An 18951-nucleotide genomic window follows, 5' to 3' on the forward strand; every position below is an offset into this window, starting at 1 on the left:
GTAACAAGAGCAAAACTCTGTCTCAAAAAAAAAAAAAAAAAAAAAAAAAAGTATTCTAGTGGAACTCCTATATGAACTAAAAGGGGGTGCTCAAATTAAGCGAGGGAAGAGTACCCCTACCCCCCGGGGTTCCAGGGAACACAGTTTGAAAACCGTTTGGTCCGCTCATCACAAGGCCCCTTTATGCCTGCTCCCCTGGGGTTTGAGTGTTTAGGATTCCAAGAAGGGAGGGCTCTGGTTCCCATGGGCCCAGGGGACCCGAAGGTAGGGAGTCTGGGGCAGTGGGAACCCCCTCCCCTCCAGCGAGTGTCACTCATGGGCTCAGGATGAGGTCTCTGAGCCTCAGGACCCCACAGCCTGGGGTCAGGAGGGCCATCCTAGGAGCCCCTGGTGCCTCTCCAGCATCTTCCACCCCACCGCGGCCCTCTCCCGCTTCCCACAGCTCAGGCAGGAGGTGACCCCCGTTTGTCTCCTGGAGCTGCTAAACAGAGAAGGGGAGGGGCTCTGCAGTGGGATGGTGGTGGGATGGTGAGGGTGAGGGGGAGTTGGAGCGCACCCAGACCTGGGATCCAAGAGGCCTGCAGCCCCACCTCGCCCTTCCCCGCTGGCAGAGGGGAGGGAGTTTCCCTTTGAGGGCGATGAGAGCCCAGGTGGTGGTATAGTCTGGGGAGGGAACGGATGCCCTGAAGGGCTGGCCCCTGCCCATGGCCCACGGCTCCAGCCACTTGGCCTTTAGTTTGGTGCCCTCCGTACCCCCAGGGTTCCTCCTCAGGCTGACCCCCTCTGCTGTCTCCATTCCCTATTGGATCAGAGCCCCAGGCACCCCCAGACTGGGGCCCTGACCAGTGAGGCCTGGCTTACCTGGGAGGCAGAGGCCGATGGGTGGAAGGAGCAGGAGCAGGGCGTGCCTGCCTGCCCAGTGCTCCAGCTGTCCCCCCGGCCCTCACTGGGGCCTGCTTTGTGGCACCCGGCAGCGCTAAGGCGGGTGGGCAGGAAACCCAAGCTGAGAGGACATCAATCATTCATGGGGCTGCTTGCTGGGAAACCCTAACCCTGGCCCAGTAGGGCCAAGTGACCAGCCAGACCCCCTCCCCCAGCCCTGATGGGCCTGGACAGTCAGACCCTCCTCCCCAGGGCCTCTCTAGCCCAGGGCAGACTCTAAGACCCCAAGGTCCACCTCCTCCCACATCACCCCCCGTGCTCCTCAAACCGGCATTCGAGGCATCTGTGATCTGGCCTCTTCCTCCATTTCACACACCCTCTGCTCTGGCCAGGATGTCACCCATGGGGGGGCCCCAGTAGGCCACTCGCTCATCCTTTCCCACCTCCCAGCCGTTGTCCGCATGCCTCCTCCCACCTGAGATGCCTTCCCTGGTCCTCTCTGCCTAACGAAGGCCTCTGCCCTTTGTCACACATGAGCTGAGTCTTCTGCGCCCTAGCATTATTCCCCATGTTTTATAGATAGGGAAACTGAGGCTGGGAGGGGAATTTGCTGGATCCCCCAGCTAATAAGTAGCAGATCTGGCATCTGAGGCTCATGGCAGCCACCACGTCCTGGTGCCCCTTGCTTCTGACCAAGGACAGTTCTCTGGACCCATCTGGCTCTGCCCTGGCCAGCCCTGGGGCAGAGGACTGGGATTAGGGCCAGGGCTGCCTGCCTCACTTACCCTAATCCCCCTCAGAGCCCGATCCTAGGCTCTCAGCTCTAAGAGTGGGGGTGCATAAGCAGCTTTATGGGTCCTGAAAGCCAAGGGTGCCCAGGGGTGCGGTGTCTCTGAGCCCTTTTATCCCTCCCCCATGACCACAGAGCAGGCAAGGGGGCAGCACGGCCCAAACCTGGCCACTGGCCATCAGAAGCCCCCTGCGGGGGTTGTGACTCCCAAGAGTGATGCAGAGGAGCCCCCGTTGACCAGGAAGAGGAGCAAGAAGGAGAGGGGGCTCCGAGGGTCTCGAAAGCGCACTGGCAGCTCTGGGGAGCAGACAGGCCCTGAGGCCCCGGGGAGCAGCAATAACCCTCCCAGCACTGGAGAGGGGCCGGCGGGCGCACCCCCTGCAATCTCTGGGCCGGCCTCTTCTCGCCAGTCCCACCGACATCGTCCTGACTCCCGGCACGACGCTGCTCAGAGGACATACGGGCCCCTGCTCAATCGAGTCTTCGGGAAGGTTAGGTGGGACCTGGATTGGGCTGGGGGTCCTGGGGGTGGGGCTGGAGACACACCCCTTGGGGCTCAGCTCACCCTGCCCCTGAGAGGCCCTCTGCCTCTTCTGCTCCAGACTGAGCCTGGGCTGTGGGGCAGGGTTGCTGCGGTTTGGGGAAGGGTGGGTCTCGGGCCAGCGTGGGCGGTGGGCAGAGCCAGAATTCACACCAGGGCTCTGTGGGAGCTCCAGGCTCCAGGAGCACAAAAGGGAGCTTGCTCCTCCTGGGTCCCACGAGGCTTCAGGGTCCTTTTCCTACTCTGATGGGGCTGGGCCCTGCCCAGGCCAACATGAGCAGGGGATGAAGGAGGAAGGATGACAGAGCCGTGGATGGCCCTGGGGACATCCTGGACTCTCCCTCTGCAGGACCGCGAGCTGGGCCCCGAGGAGCTAGACGGTGAGTGGCTCTTGCTGCTGGCAGGGGGTGGGAGCTGTCCCTGAGCCTGGCCACCTGGGCTTGACCTCCCTCCTCCACAGAGCTTCAGGCCGCCTTCGAGGAGTTTGACACTGACCGTGACGGCTACATCAGCCACCGGGAGCTGGGTGACTGCATGCGGACCCTGGGCTACATGCCCACCGAGATGGAGCTCCTGGAGGTCTCGCAGCACATCAAGATGCGCAGTCAGTGCGGGAGCCCGCCCGCCTGGGCAGCCTGTGTAGTTCAGGGGGTCACGAGGGGCTGGCAGGAGGTGGCCCTTGGGAGTCCATCGGGGTGCTAGTGGGAGTGAGGGAGGGTGGCGGTTTCCAGGCAGGGGCACCGGGTTCAAGCTCCTGCCTCTCTGTGTGGGAAGGCAGGCCAGCAAGGCGGCCCGGAGACCCAGGAGAGCCCCTTTGGGGCTCAGGTTGAGGACCCTGGCTCGGGATGTCTGTTGCCATGGACGCTATACACATTTGCTCCTTCCACCCGAGCCCTTCCTGCCTCGCTGGCCCAGAAACCCCTGACTCAGTGATAAAGTGCTGTCCGCTGATACTAGTCACCTGGCACCCTCTCTCTTTCTCTGTCTTTCTGTGACCCTGCCTCAGCCCTGTGCCCTGGTGGCAGATGCCTGAATCGGGGTCGCCCTGATGGGAGAGGACCCCACCCATGCCTTGCGACTCAGTGTCTGATGGCAGGAACTGTGTGGTTCCCCTTCGCTGGTTTGTCCTCAGACAAATCTCATATTCACTTCATTCCAGGACTCCTGCATTTTTTTCCTTAAAATTCCCAAAATGGGGATGTGATTTACAATTGAGGTGGACATTTGGTGTCATGCTTTTCTGTCCCCAAAGCTGTTGGGTGACCATGAGTGCTTTGAGTGACTGATGGCATCTTAGAACTGAGGCATGGACCACATGGGTGTGTTCGGAGGTGGCACTTATTGCTGCCCACTGGGCTCCAGTACTTCATGGCCATGAACCTGAACCCCATGGAGTAGGCTCCTCGCCCTGCTCCTAGGATGAGGAAGGGAGGGCAGTAAGTCAGCCAATGCCACGCACATCAGCAGCAGGGCCAAGATTTGAACCGGGCACTATCTGGCTCCAAAGCCTGGTCTCTTCCTTGCACACTTGGGTTCTCCCCTAAGAGCAGAAGCAGCCCTGGTACCCCAGCAGCCAAAGACGGGGGTTCCAGCCTCCTATCTGCTGCAGGCGTGGACACGGGTGTTTCTTCCTAGGTGCAGAGCCTGGGGGTGGGGGTGCCTGGCCTGTGGGATGTCCCTCCTTGGGCTTCAGCCCTTATGCCCTCACCATTGTGACACTCTTCCTGGGTCCGCAGTGGGCGGCCGTGTGGACTTTGAGGAGTTTGTAGAACTGATAGGCCCAAAGCTGAGGGAGGAGACGGCGCACATGCTGGGGGTGCGAGAGCTGCGCATCGCCTTCCGAGAGGTGCGGAGTGTGGTGAGGTGGGCAGAGGGGGGCAGGGCTGGGTGGCATCCTTGCTGGCCTCTCACTCAGGTCTCAGCCTTGGGAAGGCCTAGAGCCCTGCAGGCGGTGGGGCTGGGGCCCAGGGATGGGTCAGAGATAGTTCAGCTCACTCCCAGCTAGAGGATCCATCCAGGGGGACTTCCTGGAGCAGGAGGCAAACCACCTTGGTGTGGGAGGGTGTGGAAGGTGTGCATGGGCAGAGATGGTGGGCAGGGGAGCATCTAGGTACAGGCAGTGGTAAGAGTGGAACTGGCTGGCCAGGCGCGGTGGCTCACGCCTGTAATCCCAGCACTTTGGGAGGCCAAGGTGGGCGGATCACCTGAGGTCAGGAGTTTGAGGTCAGCCTGGCCAACATGGCAAAACCCCATCTCTATTAAAAATACAAAAATTAGCCAAGGGTTGTGGTGGGCACCTGTAATCCCAGCTACTCAGGAGGCTGAGGCAGGAGAATCACTTGAACCCTGGAGGCGAAGGTTGCAGTGAGCCGAAATCGCATCACTGCACTCCAGCCTGGTAACAGAGCAAGACTCCATCTCAAAAAATAAAATAAAAATAAATAAAATTAAATAAAATAAAAAATAAAAGAGTGGAGCTGGCTGCAGGCTGAGGCAGCTTTGGGTGGGAGGGGCTGAGCTTTGCGGGGACCTTAGTTTGACAGGGACAGGGATGGACGAATTACGGTGGCGGAGCTGCGGGAGGCGGTACCGGCTCTGCTTGGGGAGCCGCTGGCGGGTCCTGAGCTGGATGAGATGCTCCGAGAAGTAGACCTCAATGGGGATGGCACCGTAGACTTTGACGGTGAGTCTCCTTCCCGGAAAACCCTCCCATGCTTCCAGGGCCTAGGCTGAGCCCAGCACCTCCTGGGATCCCTGACGTGGACTGACCCAAGCCCTGCCCTTCTCTCCCACAGAGTTTGTGATGATGCTGTCCCGCCACTGAGGCTCCAGGAGGGAATATCTGTTGCCCCTGCGACCCCAGACATCAGCCGGACCCAGGCTGCAGGCCTCCCCCAGGAGCCTCCAGGATGGAGATGGAGACCCAGCAGCCCCCAGACTACTTCTATCCCTGAAAACACCTGGCCTCGATGTTGGCTTGTTATGTTACCTGCCCACCCTCATCCTTACCTCCTCCTACTCAAGCTGCCTGGAGAAGACCTGCTCTCAGCTGCCCACCGTTCCTCAGTGTGAGCAAGATTTGGGTCTCTCCAGACCTCTGGGAGGTAGGGAGTTCCCTGGCACTGGCAGCATTCAGTGGGGACCCCCCAGTGGCATGATGAATGGAGAGGATGGCTGGACCCCTTCCACTACTTATGTTTATAATTTTTTTTTTTTAATGAACTTGAGCCGGGTGCAGTGGCTCACACCTGTAAGCCCAGCTGTCAGGGGGCAGAAGCGGGAGGATAGCTTGAGCCCAGGAGTGCAAGACCTGCCTGGGCAACATACTGAGACCCCATTCTCCACAAAAAGGAAAAATAAAAGACAAAAAACAAACAAACAAAAAACCAAAAACCCAAGTGTAAAAAAAGTGAGCTTAAAAGAAAGAAAGGGATGGTTCCATGTATCAAAGACAAAGAAATCAAAGCTGGGGTTGTAGGAGGGAGCTGACCCTGTGGGGGTTTCAGATCTGGATGGAGGCTTGGCCGCCTGGACTCCTACACCCATGAGTGACAGAAGAACCGTATGAGTCTGGGGAGCAAGAAACAAACCCCCCGGATATATTCCAGGGTCTCCAAAGGCTAAGATATTAATCTGTCTGCACTGACCAGTCATAGAAAGTGGCAAGGATACAGATGTTCAGGGCCCAGAGTGGAAACAGCTGCCCTAAAGAGCCTGGAACTCCAGGGCCTGCCCTTCAAGCAGGCGTGTAGTCTCTCTCCAGGGTGTGAAAAACTGGAAAAAAACCCTGCCGCTCCCAAAGGGGAACTTGTGATAAAAACTACAGATTATTGGGCCGGGAGTGGTGGCTCACGCCTGTAATCCCAGCACTTTGGGAGGCCGAGGCGAGTGAATTACCTGAGGTCAGGAGTTTGAGGCTAGCCTGACCAACATGGTGAAACCCCATCTCTACTAAAAATACAAAAATTAACTGGGCGAGGTAGCATGCACCTGTAATCTCAGCTACTCGGAGGTTGAGGCAGGAGAATCGCTTGAGCCTGGGAGGTGGAGCTGCAGTGAGCTGAGATCACACCATTGCACCCCAGCCTGAGCAACAGATCGAGACTCCGTCTCAAAAACAAAACAAAAAAACCGTACCGATTATAAAAGTAAAGAAACCACCATGAAGGAGACGAGACAGAGACAAAAACAAGAGGACTGGCATCTCAGTGTACATAATACAGCCACCTAAGAGACCACAAGATACATGCAAATAAAAGACGGCTAAAAGGGGAAGAGAGATCAACATGCAGTAACAGGATAGTATGAAGAGAGAACCGGAAGATTTAAAAAGTAACCCAACAGGCCAGGCGCATGGCTCATGAGCCCAGGAGGCAGAGGTTGCAGTGAGTCGAGATCGCACCACTGCACTCCAGCGTGGGTAACAGAGTGAGAATCCGTCAAAAAGAAAAAAACAAACCATGGCTTCTGTTAAAAAAAAAAAAAGTATATTTTATATATATACACACACACACATAGCCATTGCAATGAAAAAATAATGGATAAGCTAAACAGCAGATTAAACACAATTTAAAGATTAATGAACTGGAAGCTATACCTAAGAAATCACTTATAATGTAACACTGAGAGACAAAAGGATGGAAAATATTATAGGGTAGTTAAAAGTCACTGGAAGGCTGGGTGTGGTGGCTCACGCCTGTAATCCCAGCACTTTGGGAGGCTGAGACGGGCAGATCACAGGGTCAGGAGATCGAGACCATCCTGGCTAACACGGTGAAACCCCATCTCTACTAAAAATACAAAAAAAAATTAGCCGGGCGTGGTGGCGGGCGCCTGTAGTCCCAGCTACTCGGGAGGCTGAGGCAAGAGAATGGCGTGAACCCGGGAGGCGGAGCTTGCAGTGAGCCGAGATCGCGCCACTGCACTCCAGCCTGGGCTACAGAGCGAGACTCCATCTCGGAAAAAAAAAAAAAAAAAAAGGTCACTGGAGGACTGGGTGTGGTGGCTTATGCCTGTAATCCCAGCATTTTGGGAGGCTAAGGCAGGAGGATCACTTGAGGCCAGGAATTTGAGACCAGCCTAACAGCAAGACCCTGCCTCTTAAAAAAAATAATAAAAAAATAAGCTGGGTGTAGTGGCTCATGCTTGTAGTTCCAGGTATTCAGGAGGCTGAGGTGAGAGGATCATTTGAGCCCAGGAGTTGGAGGCTGCAGTGATGGTGCCACTGCACTCCAGCCTTGGTGACAGAACAAGAGACCCTGTCTCAAAGAAAAAGACAGATAAGTCCTTGGGAGTCTCAGACGGAGGACATACATAGAGAATGAGCAAGAAGCAATAACCAAAGAGATAATGGCTGAAAATTTTCCATAAAGACTTCCACAGACTTCAAGTCCGCAGATTGAAGGAACAAACCGAAGTCAGAGTAGGGTAAATAAAAATAAATATATATCTGGATATATCCCATTGAAACTGCAGAATATAAAAAGCAAATCTTATAAATAACTGGAGAGAAAAGTCAGATTCACGGTGTTCTGTCAAAGTGTTCGTGTAGACTAAGGGTGGGGAAACTTTCTGTAAAGAGCTGGAGAATAATTATTTTCAGCTTTGAGGCTTCGGTCTCTGCTGCAGCTGCTCACGCAACTCTGCTGTTGAAGTTTGTAGTGCAAAGTCAAGTCAACAAATGAGTGTGGCTGTATCAGAAATTTTAATAAATAACAGTAAAACATTTATTGACATGGAAATTTGAATTTTATATAATTTTATGTCATAAAATCTTATTATTCTTTGACTTTTCTCCAACCATTACAAAATATAAAAACCATTCTGTGGACTATACCTTGCTGATTCCTAACGCAGACTTCTAATGATGGGAATCACCACTTCTGAAATTGCTTTCTGTTAAGACTGTAGAATGAAGTCGGGTGAGGTGGCTCAGGGGTTGGAGACCAGCCTGGCCAACATAGTGAAACCCTGTCTCTACTAAAAATACAAAGATTAGCTGGGCATGGTGGCATGTGCCTATAGTCACAGCTACTGAGAAGGCTGAGGCATGAGAATCGCTTAAACCGGGAGGCAGAGGATGCAGTGAGCCGAGATCATGCCACTGCACTCCAGCCTGGGAGACAGCGAGACTCGTCTCAAAAAAAACAAAACAACAAAAAAAAGGAGTAAAAAGTTGTTAGCTGCGATTCTGTGTTGTGTTAATTGCCTGTTTGTTCATATTCAATGGTTTTTGTCATTTTTCCTTTTTCCTATGTTTGTTCTGATTATATTTATTGAAATGTAATTTTATGTCTAATTAATCTGATAAACTGTGGACTTGTATTCTGTATTTTTTTTTTTTTTTGGAGACAAGAGTCTCGCCCTGTCGCTCAGGCTGGAGTGTAGTGGCGTGATCTCGGCTCACTGCAACCTCTGCCTCCCAGGTTCAAGCGATTCTCCTGCCTCAGCCTCCTGAGTAGCTGGGATTACAGGCGTGTGCCACCATGCCCGGTAATTTTTTTGTATTTTTAATAGAGATAGGATTTCACCCTGTTGGTCAGGCTGGTCTCGAACTCCTGACCTCGTGATTCACCTGCCTCGGCCTCCCAAAGGGCTGGGATTGCAGGCATGAGCCACCATGCCCAGCCTCTGTATGTTTTTTATTTCATTTTTCTAGTTTTTAAAATTTTTATGTTTTTTTAATTATTTTTTTTGAAATAGGTCTCAGTCTGTCTTCCAGGCTGGAGTGCAGTGGTGCAATCATGACTCCACTGCGGCCTCCCAGGCTCCGTGATCCTCCCACTCCAGCCTCCCAAGTGGGTGGGACTACAGGCGCCCCACCATGCCTGGCTAAATTTTTGTATTTTTTGTAGAGATGGGGTTTTGCCATGTTTCCCAGGTTGGTCTCGAACTCCTGGGCTCAAGTGATCCTCCCACTCTGGCCTCTCAAAGTGCTGGGATTACAGGCATGAGGCACGGCACCCAGCTACTTCTTATGAAAGTACTGGACCGTGATGGATTAGAAATGAAAACTGGTCCTTTACCATAGCTAGTTGGGGGACCACTGGTTTAGAAGTTCCTGCATCCAATGGGTGCCCCCTAAGTGCCTTGAATGGGGGATGAGGGTGGGAAGTCTGCGGGGCCTGGAAAGGTGGGAGCGAGAGCAAGAGTCTGGGTGTCCATTCCTCTAACTCAGAATCCTGAAGGCCCCGCTGTGTTGGGTGCTGCAGACAGTGGTTTGTGGGACCCGTGTTTTGGTGGGGGAGATAGACAGTACGGGCAGGTGCACCAAGAGGGCCTCCCAACCCTTGCTCACTCAGCCAGTCTCTTGGTTGGCCGGCAGGGGAGACCAGCTCAGTGCCGGTTTCCTTCTCCCTCCCCCACAGTGTCATGGGAAGAGCCCTGGGCTATGTTCCTAATTCTACCTACCACCTGCTGGCTGTCCTTGGGTGAGTCAGTCCTTATCTGTAAAATGGGACGGAGGTAGTGAAGATTATAAGATATAACCCGTGTTCAGTGCTTAGCGCAGGGCCTAGTACCTTTTCTTTTCTTTTTTTTTTAAAATAGAGATGGGTTCTTGCCATGTTGTCCAGGTTGGTCGCGAACTCCTGGGCTCAAGCGATCCTCCCACCTTGGCCTCTCAAAGTGCTAGGATTACAGGCTTGAGCCACCGTGCCCGGCCATCCTGGGGTCTTTTAACAAATTGATAACTGGTAGCTACTATGATCTCAGATTTCAGGCTTCTCAAAGATTCTGTTTCTTGGTTCGTAAGATTCTGAAATGCTGATTCTCCAAAATTCTGAGATGGTTTGTTTCTAACGTTCTGCATTTCTAAGTCTTTGATCACTGAGGGTGTCTGTCAGGTGTGGCTTCCTATGCCCTCTGCCCCCAGGTTCTCCCAACCTCTGGGACTGGGAAGGAGGGCAGTGGGTGGAAGGGGCTGGGCCATTGCCTTGGCATGGCCCACATTCAGGGCTGGCTGTGGCAGCCCAGGGCCCCAGAGCCAGGCTGGAACTAGGATACCAGCCTCCAGGTCCCAGGTCTGCGTCATCTCTGCGTGCCCTCGGCCAGGGCCACCAGACAGAGACGGGCTGGTTGAGTCATCCAAGGGCTGGGGGTGGGGCAGGCTGTTCCGGCCGGCTCCTGGCTGGCAAGGCAGGAGTCCTACGCCCAGCTCCGCCCCTAACATGCCCCGTGCCCTTGGGCAAGCCTCAGCATCAGGGCTGCCACGCGTTCGGTGGTGCTCGAAGCCCTTCAGCGTCAGGGTCAGTCCTTGGGAGGGGGGCTGTGGTCAGGCTGGTGGGCTGGTCTAGCAGTGGCAGGATAGGAGGAGAGCAATTGCCTCTGGTGGAATTAATTACTCTTTTATTAGCACAAAATAACAGCAACCTAGCAGCCACACGGCCCGAGAATAAGTTAAGGCACAGAGCAGGCGAGGGGCGGCTTTCCCAGGGCCAGCTTTCCCAGGGCCAGGCCTGCATGCCCCGAACTTCCTGAGCAAACTCCCTAGGGGCTGGGGTTTCGAGTGTCCTGGAGGGCCTCTTCCCTTGAGATGAGGGGAACGGAACAGGGCGCGAGGGGCGCCCCCATGGACGCAAGGGGTCCACGCTGCGCCGCGGTCACTTCTCGAAGTAGGGCAGGTAGAAGAACTGGAAGCCCCGGTGGCCCTTGACCGCGCAGTAGATGAAGATCACGTGATAGACTGCGGGGCGGGGCCTGTCAGCGCAGAAGCCCCACCCCTCCCCGCAACACCGCCCTCAGTGCCGCCCCACAGCCCCCGCCCCTTCCGCCCCGGTGCCCGCTCGCACCTCCAGGCACCAACAACAGGAAGCCCGGCACGAAGAAGATGGCGCTGGAGACACCTGCGGGAGGGACCAGAGCCCGGTCAGGGCGAGGGGGCGGAGGCTTCGAGGCCTTCCGGGCTGCCGCTGACTGCCCGGGCAAGCCTCACTCCCAGCTGAAAAGGGGCCGTGTACTGCCGGGAGGTGGGAGGGCTTGCCGTGGACCCGTGGACACAAGACAGGGGTGTCCTCTGCCTGTGGGGGCGGGAGGGTCGCTCACCTGGAGAGGGGGTCGCCTCCAGTCCCACGCCGACCAGGATCAGCACTGCACACAGACGGAGCCGCGGGGGTGGGGGCAGGGGCAGGAGCAGTGGTGAGGGCGGGGGCTCCCACCCCCAGCCCGGCTCAGCCCTAAGGAATGATGCCCCCCACCACCTGAGCTGAAGGTGCCCTAGGCAGAGACCCTCCCCAGGAAGCTCACCAAGCTCTGTTTCCAGAGCAAGGCACTGAGCAGGCCCTGGGAAGTGTGTGAAAGGAGAGATTTTTTTTTGTTCCTTGGGGTGGGCTTTTAGTCATTCAGCAAACATTTATGGAACACCTACTGCGTGCCTGGTACTGGGAATTCCGCCCTGAAGGGCAGATAAGGTCCCTGCCCTCATGGCCCGTCCTTAGTGGAGGAACCAATAAGAACCTGAAAGCTAACAGTACAGGTGATTGGGATATAGGGGGTAAGAACAGGGCAGTGCAGGAGTCCTGGATCCCCAGTTAGAAGAGTGATGGGGGAATGAGGAGCTGGACTTTGGGCTCTGCAACAAGGGGGGTAGTAAGCCTGGGGGACTGGGGGGCCACCATGGACTGCTTTGTGCATTGCCCAGACTACTTCAAAAAGGGTGGGCCAGGTGTGGTGACTCATGCCTGTAATCCCAGTGCTTCAGGGAGCCAAGGCAGGAAGATCGCTTGAGGCCAGGAGTTTGAAGCCAGCCTGGGCAACATACCAAGATCCCCATCTCTATAAAAAGTTAAAAAAAAATTAGCCCAGCCCAGGCATGGTGACTCATGGCTGTAATCCTAGCACTTTGGGAGGCCGAGGCAGGAGGATCACTTGAGTTCAGGAGTTCAAGACCAGCCTGGGCAACATAGTGAGACCTTGTCTCTATTATTAAAAAAAAAAAAAAATTAGCTGAGCATGGTGGTACATGCCTGTAGTCCCAGCTACTAGGGAGGCTCAGCTGGGAGGATGGCTTGAGTCCAAGAGTTTGAGGCTGCAGTGATCATACCACAGCTCTCCAGCTTGGGCAACAGAACAAGACCCTGTCTCTAAAAAATAAAAAGGGCTGGGTGTGGTGGCTCACGCCAGTAATCCCAACACTTTGGGAAGCTGAGGTGGGTGGATCACCTGAGGCCAACATGGTGAAACCCCATCTCTACTAAAAAAATACAAAAAATTAGCCAGGTGTGGTGGCGGGTGCCTGTAATCCCAGCTACTCTGGAGGCTAAGGCATGAAAATCCCTTGAACCCAGGAGGCAGAGGTTGCAGTGAGCCGAGATTGCGCCACTACACTCCTGCCTGGGCGACAGAGCAAGACTCCTTCTCAAAAAATAAATAAATAAAAATAAAGGGGTATAGGGTATGATGGGGGCTGAAACTCACTCCCTGCACCCTACAAAGGCCCTCTAAGGCGCTCTGGTAGCCCCAGGCTTGCCTTGCTGGGTTGAGAGGAAAAATGAAAGAATTTGGCAGCACTACCAGGGCCAGTGTACAGCGGTGCTGGGAAGTGGCAGCCCCCTCCCCTGCACTCAAACACCCTGAGCAGAGGCCAGACTCTGTGCCAGGGGCCTGGCTGGCTGGGGAGCCTTGGCCTTCCTGGAGAAGCGGAGAGATGAGCCAGGGTAGCAGCCACAGTTAGTCTCTTCTTATGGATCACTCGTGACCCCAACCCTGGATCCTTTCTGGGGACTCTGCCTCCTCTACCCCAAAGAACAAGGCTCCTGGGAGCCAAAGAACACCTGGTGTGAGATCTGCCTGCTCTGGACCAAAAGTTCCCCCATCTGAGCAATGGGTAGGAGAGGGGTGCTTGTCAGTGCTTAGATGCCAGACAAGGGGAAGTGCCAGGTGCCCTGCGGCTCTGCACTGGCCGGGCACTCGGCATCCCTGAGCCCCTACACGTGGCTTCTGGGCACCACCTCACTTGTAGGACTTCTGTAAGATGGGAAAATAAAACTGCCCTGCACCTTGCCCAAAGTAGACACAGAATAAATGGTAGCTGCTACTCTTCTGTCCTCTAATGGATTTAAACAGGTTAAATTTTTTAAAAAAGGAAAAGTCTTTGCAGTGATAAGCCAGGTTCCATTTTCAGCTATGTGTGATTTCCTAGCTGTGTGCCCAGGTCACAAGGCCTCTGTCTCCTCACCTGTAAAATGGGAGTGTGATGATGGCAGCCAGCTGCCTCTTCAGGATGCTGGGAGGCTCAGTGTCAAGGGGGAGGCAGAGCCTGTACAAAAGGAGGGCAGAGCCTCCCACGGGGCCCCTCTTGACCCCAACCCTCAGGGCCACTCACCCAGCCCCAGCAGCAGGAGCAGGAAGGAGGCCAGCACCACTCGGCGGTTCTTCTGGATCAAAGGGTGTTGGGTCCAGCTGGGTGGCAGGAGAGCAGGGTGAATGTGAAGGAGGTGGAGGGAGGGGGTGCAGGAGGCTGTGGGGGCGGAGCCAGGGCTGCTTGGCTGGGGGGGGGGCTCAGGCGGGCAGGCTCACCTGCAGCAGGTGTTGTAGGAGCGCTGGGTGCTGCTGCTGATGGTGCTAAAGGACCACTGGGAGCTGCGGATGGAAGTTCGGCCGGAATCCCTGCCAGGACAGGCGCCCAGTGAGGGGCAGGGAGGCAAGGACGGGGTTGCTTTGGGACAGGAGTCCTGATGAAGTGCAGGGCATGGTGCAGGGACTGGGGCTGGCCCCTTGCACGATAGTGGGCCCTGAGAGGCCTCGGTGGGTGAGGATGAATTCAGGGGCTGGGGATGAGCTAGGGGATTCTGTAGGACAGGTGACCTGTATGAAGGTGGGGGCCAGACCAGACTGGGGGTTTCTGAAAGAGGTGAGTACAGCTGGGCACTAGGGTAGGGTGACCCTACAGTGTAGGGGACCCTGTGAGGAAAGTGAGGGTCAGGCTAGGAATCAATAGGATGGGATGGAAGAGAGTGAAGTGGGGTGGGTGACTGAGCAGGGTCCCTGGGGATAGGAGCTGGGGCTGGGGTACAGGGGTGGGTCCCCACCTGGCCCTAACCTGGTGCCGACTCCCCCATCCGGCTCCGGAGAGGCCTGGGCTCCATCCTCATCATTCTCCAGGTTCTGTTGCAGAACACAGGTCTCAGGGGGGTTGCTGGGCTGGGGCCCTTCCTCACTCCCTTCCCGGGGAGAGAAAAGCAGGCCTACACAACCATTTGCCTGGCCGCCTGGCAGCTGTTCACGTGGCCCTCTGCCCTCCCCGCAGAACGGGTTTGGTGATTCACAGAAACCAGGTAGGAGGTGGGTGGATGCCAGGGCTTTGGGGAGCAGGAGCCTGCACAGATCCCAGGGAAAGGAGAGCTCCCAACTTTGGGTCAGGGTGGAGCTCTCATTCAGTGGCCTAGAATGGGAGCTTGGGAATTGGGGTGCCAGGAAAGGCCAGGCCCAGAGTTCCCAGGTTCAAGGCACAGGGTTCTGGTCCAGGTCTCCAAGAAAAGCAGCCTACGGTTGGTGGAGGTTTTCTGGGAAAATGGGTTTTTCTGGTTTAGTGGGAGCCAAAGGGTGGGCAAGGACTGGTCATGTGAGAGGAGCTCCAGCTCTTAGGGGTGGTGGTGGGATTAGGGTGAGGGCTTTCAGAATAAAGAAAGGAGTGCGGGTTCCCATCAGCTTAGCTGGCCTGGGGCACAGGGGATGCTCCTGCGTGTGGGGCAAGGTCTGGTTCAGATACAGAGGAGCTCCCCCAACCCAGCGGGGGCCAGGTGCGAGTAGCCAGGATGAGTGGGGAATCCGGCTGGGTTCCTCAGCTGGAGCTGAGGGATGAGCTCCCGGGCCCGGGCACTGGGCTCTTCCCGGCTGGCTGGGGCCCGGTATGGGAACCGGGAGGGCCTGGGCAGGGCTCTGGATCAAGAGTCACGTCCGCGGGGCAGGGGGGCGGTCTCGCGCTTCAGCTGGGGCCTCTAGGCAGATTCTTCCCCGAGTTGAGGCCTTTGGGGCCCGGCCTGGGGTCCCGTCCGGCCGGGGGCAAGGGGGTTAGGTGGGCCGGGCGGTTCACCTGGTAGCGCAGCCGGGACTGCTTGTCCTCGTCAGCCACCTCGAACCGGGCCCGACGCTCGAAGTGCAGCGGCCCAAAGCGCGCGATCCCGCTGGACTCGGGCCCAGGGCCCCCGTCCTCCAGGGACAGCTCGAAGGCATCATCAATGCTGAACTGGGGCCGGGCGGCGCTCATGGCCCCGGCCGGCTCAGGCGCCGTGCGCCGCCGCCATCTGCGCCCACACACCCAGCGACGCCGCGGCCCCGCCCCCGCATGCCCCGCCCCTCCGACCCTGGCTCCGCCCCACGCGCCGGTCCCGCCCCCCGTCCGCCCTAAGCAGGCCAGAGTTGCCGAGCCCTGAGCGGGCTGATGGGTGGGATCCTCTTCCAGACGGAGCGCGCCCGCCCCGTGACGCCACTCAGTGGCCGCCATGGCAAGCGACAGCCCGTCCCGGGCTCGGACACAGTCCCCAGGCCTGTATGTAGGGGGGCTTGGAGGGGCTTCCACGCCCCAACCTCCAGGTCCCTGACAGGGCCTTTTGTACCGCAGCCTGTTCCTCGAGTGCCAAGGAGACTCCTGGGAACTGTTTCCCCACCTTACTCAAAACAGCCCCGCACCGGAGGGGTGCTCTCCCCATTTTTGCGAATGTGGAAACCGAGGCTCAGAGAGCTTATGTGTCTTCCATTTTCCAGTCCAGTCTCCACGCAGCAGCCGAAGTGATCTTTTAAAACAAATCTTTTTATCTGCGTGTGTTATTCTGAAAACCCTTTTTAAAAATTTTGCTGCTGGCCTGGCTCGGTGGTTCACTCCTGTAATCCCAGCACTTTGGGAGGCCGAGGCGGGTGGATCACTTGAGGTCAGGAGTTCAAGACCAGCCTGGCCAGCAGGCGAAACCCCGTCTTTACTAAAAATACAAAAATTAGCCGGGCGTGGTAGCGCATGCCTATAGTCCTAGCTACTTGGGAGGCTGAGGCAGAAGAATTGCTTGAACCCGGGAGGCAGATGTTGCAGTGAGCCGAGATTGAGCCGCTGCACTCCAGCCTGGGCGACAGAGCAAGACTCCGTCTCAAAAAACAAAACAAAACAAACAAAAAACCTTCCCTTGGTTTTCCGTTGCACTTAGAATAAAATCTGAATTCTTGGCAGGGCGCGGTGGCTCACACTTTGGGAGGCCGAGGCGAGTGGATCACTTGAGGTCAGGAGTGCGAGACCAGCCTGGCCAACACGGTGAAACCCAGTCTCTACTAAAAATACAAAAATTAGCTGGGCATGGTGACCAGTGCCTGTAATCCCAGCTACTTGGGAGGGTGAGGCAGGAAAATCGCTTGTACCCTGGAGGCAGAGGTTGTAGTGAGTGGAGATCACACCGCTGCACTCCAGCCTGGGCAACAGAGCAAGACTCCATATCAAAAAAAAAAAAAAAAATGAACCGTGGTGGGGGGCGGTGGGGGTGGAAGAGCAGAAGTACTCTATGAATTAGGTGGACCTGGGTTCAAATCCCCACTCTACCACTTGGAAGTACTTGGGACTTTGGCAAACCCCTCATTCATTTCTGCCACAAGTATTTATTAAGCATCTATTTAGGGCCAAACACTGTTTTGGGCACTATAGATACAGTGGTGAATAAAACAGTGCAAAATGAGACAGTTTCAAGTGCTGCGTGATGCAAAACTGACTTTAGATTTCGTACTCAAAGATGACCTTTCCAAGAGGTGACATTTGAGCAGGAATGCCGATGATGAAGGAGCCAGCTGTGAGAAAAGCAAGGTTCAGTGTTTTCCTGGCACCAGGGAACAGCACGTTCAAAGGCCAGGAGGTGGGAAGGAGCTTGGCCTGTGAAGGAAGAATGTGAGAAAGCCAGTGTGGCTGAGCAGCAAGGAAAGGGGCAGGGCGACTTGATGAGCCTGGGAGGAGTAGACGGGCCCCAGAGCCTTGAGAGCTTTATGGACCTTAGTCAACAGTTCTTTTTTTTTTTTTTTTTTCGAGACAGAGTCTCGCTCTGTTGCCCAAGCTGGAGTGCGATCTCAGTTCACTGCAACCTCCGCCTCCTGGGTTCAAGTGATTCTCCTGCCTCAGCCTCCCGAGGAGGCTGGGATTACAGGCATGAGCCACAGTGCCCTGCCTTATTTATTTATTTATTTATTTTGAGACAGAGTCTTGCACTGTCACCCGGGCTGGAGTGCAGTGGCAAGATCTCGGCTTGCTGCAACATCCGCCCCCTGGGTTCAAGCGATTCTCCTGCTTCAGCCTCCCCTGTAGCTAGGATTACAGGCGTGATCCGCCCACCTCGGCCTCCCAAGGTGCTGGGTATGAGCCACCACACCCGGCCTCTACGGTTCATTTTATGGCCTCATGTACAGAGCTGAGTCAAGACTACTTCTGTTTGTTACACATCAACACTATGAACAAGGCCCTTCTCGAGTTATGTTAATTCACTTACCCTCTTTCACTTCCCAGGTTCCTTCCTCTCCCCTGCCTTCCATCAGACCCATGTCAGCATGCTCAGTCGGCATCCTTAAAGCCTGCCTGGCTCTGTACCATGTATGGCACTGTCTCCTATGTGGATGTGTTTGCAATTTACAAACATGATGTCATGCAGAAAATTCAGTTCTGTTATTTACACGTTTACATTTTTGCTCTCGATGCTGTTTTCCACATGCATCTTGTTTGTTGTTTCTACAGGCTACATGCATGTTATACCATGTTGAGTGTCTAGCACCTTTATGATCCACCTCACCTCCACAGTGTTGCACACTCAAACTGGCCTCAACCCCGCCATCACAGGCATCACTGCAGTTAACATCTTCCTGCTGTCCCCTTATGGACTGTGGGAGAATTCCCCTTGGAGAAGGATTTCCAGGTTATAGGGCACACGCACTCATGACTTCACAGGGTACCACAGATGCTCTCCTGAATGGCTGTGAGAGTTGACACTCCACCTGAGCCTTCTGGTTCTCTCAGGACTTGGTACCATCCAACTTTTTAATGGCTTGCCGATCTGATGAATTTAAAGTGGTACCTCATGTTCCTCTGGGTTCTCTGATGGCTGGAGAGTTTGAGCCGCTCTTTGTGCCCTTGTCAGCCATTGGGTGTCCCTTGTCTGTGAACTGGCTTTTCATATCTTTGGTCTTTCTTTTTGCTGTTGGGTTTCTAGCCTTTTTCCACTAATTTGCATATCGACATATCTAATCATTAATTCCTTGCTGGTTTATGACCTTGCACATATTTCCTATCTGTCTGTCTTTGACTCTTTGTCTAACATGCTCTTAAAGAATAATCACTCCTTTTCAGGCTGGGTGCAGTGGCTCATGTCTGTAATCCCAGCACTTTGGGAAGCTGAGGCAGGAGGATCACTTGAGGCCAGGAATTCAAGATCAGCCTCAGTGTAGCAAGGCTGATGCAGGGCAGTTGATCCCCAAAATTGGGGCTTAGCCCAAGAAAGTTCTTTGCTTCACCTGGGAAAGAATTCAAGGGTGAGCTGGTGGTGTTAGACAGCAACTTAAACATTTTTTTTTATTTTTTATTTTTTTAAGACTGAGCCTTGCTCTGTCGCCCAGGCTGGAGTGCAGTGGCGTGATCTTGGCTCACCGCAATCTCTGCCTCTTGGGTTCAAGCGATTCTTCTGCCTCAGCCTCCCAAGTGGCTTGGATTACAGGCGTCTGCCACCACGCCCAGCTAATTTTTGTATTTTTAGTAGAGACAGGATTTCGCCATTTTGGCCAGGCTGGT

General features: G+C 55.2%; 2 protein-coding genes across 5 annotated transcripts; one reads left to right on the top strand and one right to left on the bottom strand.

Annotated features, from left to right (window-relative positions):
* The first annotated feature begins 295 nt into the window (after positions 1-295).
* On the top strand, positions 296-8162 carry CABP4 (calcium binding protein 4). The gene is made up of 6 exons (XM_004051645.4): positions 296-2163; positions 2563-2593; positions 2674-2817; positions 3950-4059; positions 4749-4896; positions 5009-8162. The coding sequence occupies exons 1-6, from the start codon at positions 1798-1800 to the stop codon at positions 5035-5037; spliced, it is 828 nt and encodes a 275-aa protein (XP_004051693.1). The 5' UTR covers positions 296-1797; the 3' UTR covers positions 5038-8162.
* A 2380-nt stretch (positions 8163-10542) lies between these two features.
* On the bottom strand, positions 10543-15491 carry TMEM134 (transmembrane protein 134). 4 transcript variants are annotated; one of them, XM_055354628.2, is made up of 7 exons: positions 15244-15491; positions 14251-14315; positions 13728-13817; positions 13534-13610; positions 11256-11300; positions 11003-11056; positions 10543-10861 (listed from the first exon to the last, which is right to left on the bottom strand). In XM_055354628.2, the coding sequence occupies exons 1-7, from the start codon at positions 15415-15417 to the stop codon at positions 10701-10703; spliced, it is 666 nt and encodes a 221-aa protein (XP_055210603.1). In that variant the 5' UTR covers positions 15418-15491; the 3' UTR covers positions 10543-10700. The 4 variants fall into 4 exon arrangements, with proteins under 4 accessions (XP_055210603.1, XP_018891378.2, XP_030872210.1 ...); XM_019035833.4 differs by having other exon boundaries at positions 10543-10896; XM_031016350.3 differs by lacking the exon at positions 11256-11300 and having other exon boundaries at positions 10543-10896.
* Positions 15492-18951: the final 3460 nt, after the last annotated feature.

This window comes from Gorilla gorilla, chromosome 9 (assembly GCF_029281585.2).
Source record: "Gorilla gorilla gorilla isolate KB3781 chromosome 9, NHGRI_mGorGor1-v2.1_pri, whole genome shotgun sequence".
NCBI lineage: Eukaryota > Metazoa > Chordata > Mammalia > Primates > Hominidae > Gorilla > Gorilla gorilla.

Bases quoted from the DNA above. Each gene is read 5' to 3' on its own strand.
- CABP4 (XM_004051645.4), top strand. From the start codon at position 1,798: ATGACCACAGAGCAGGCAAGGGGGCAGCACGGCCCAAACCTGGCCACT. The intron at 2,164-2,562 runs GTTAGGTGGGAC...CTCCCTCTGCAG, and splicing joins TCAATCGAGTCTTCGGGAAG to GACCGCGAGCTGGGCCCCGA. The intron at 4,897-5,008 runs GTGAGTCTCCTT...TCTCTCCCACAG, and splicing joins TGGCACCGTAGACTTTGACG to AGTTTGTGATGATGCTGTCC.
- TMEM134 (XM_055354628.2), bottom strand. From the start codon at position 15,417: ATGAGCGCCGCCCGGCCCCAGTTCAGCATTGATGATGCCTTCGAGCTG. The intron at 13,818-14,250 runs GTTAGGGCCAGG...CTGTCCTGGCAG, and splicing joins GATGGGGGAGTCGGCACCAG to GGATTCCGGCCGAACTTCCA. The intron at 13,611-13,727 runs GTGAGCCTGCCC...CCTGCCACCCAG, and splicing joins TCCTACAACACCTGCTGCAG to CTGGACCCAACACCCTTTGA.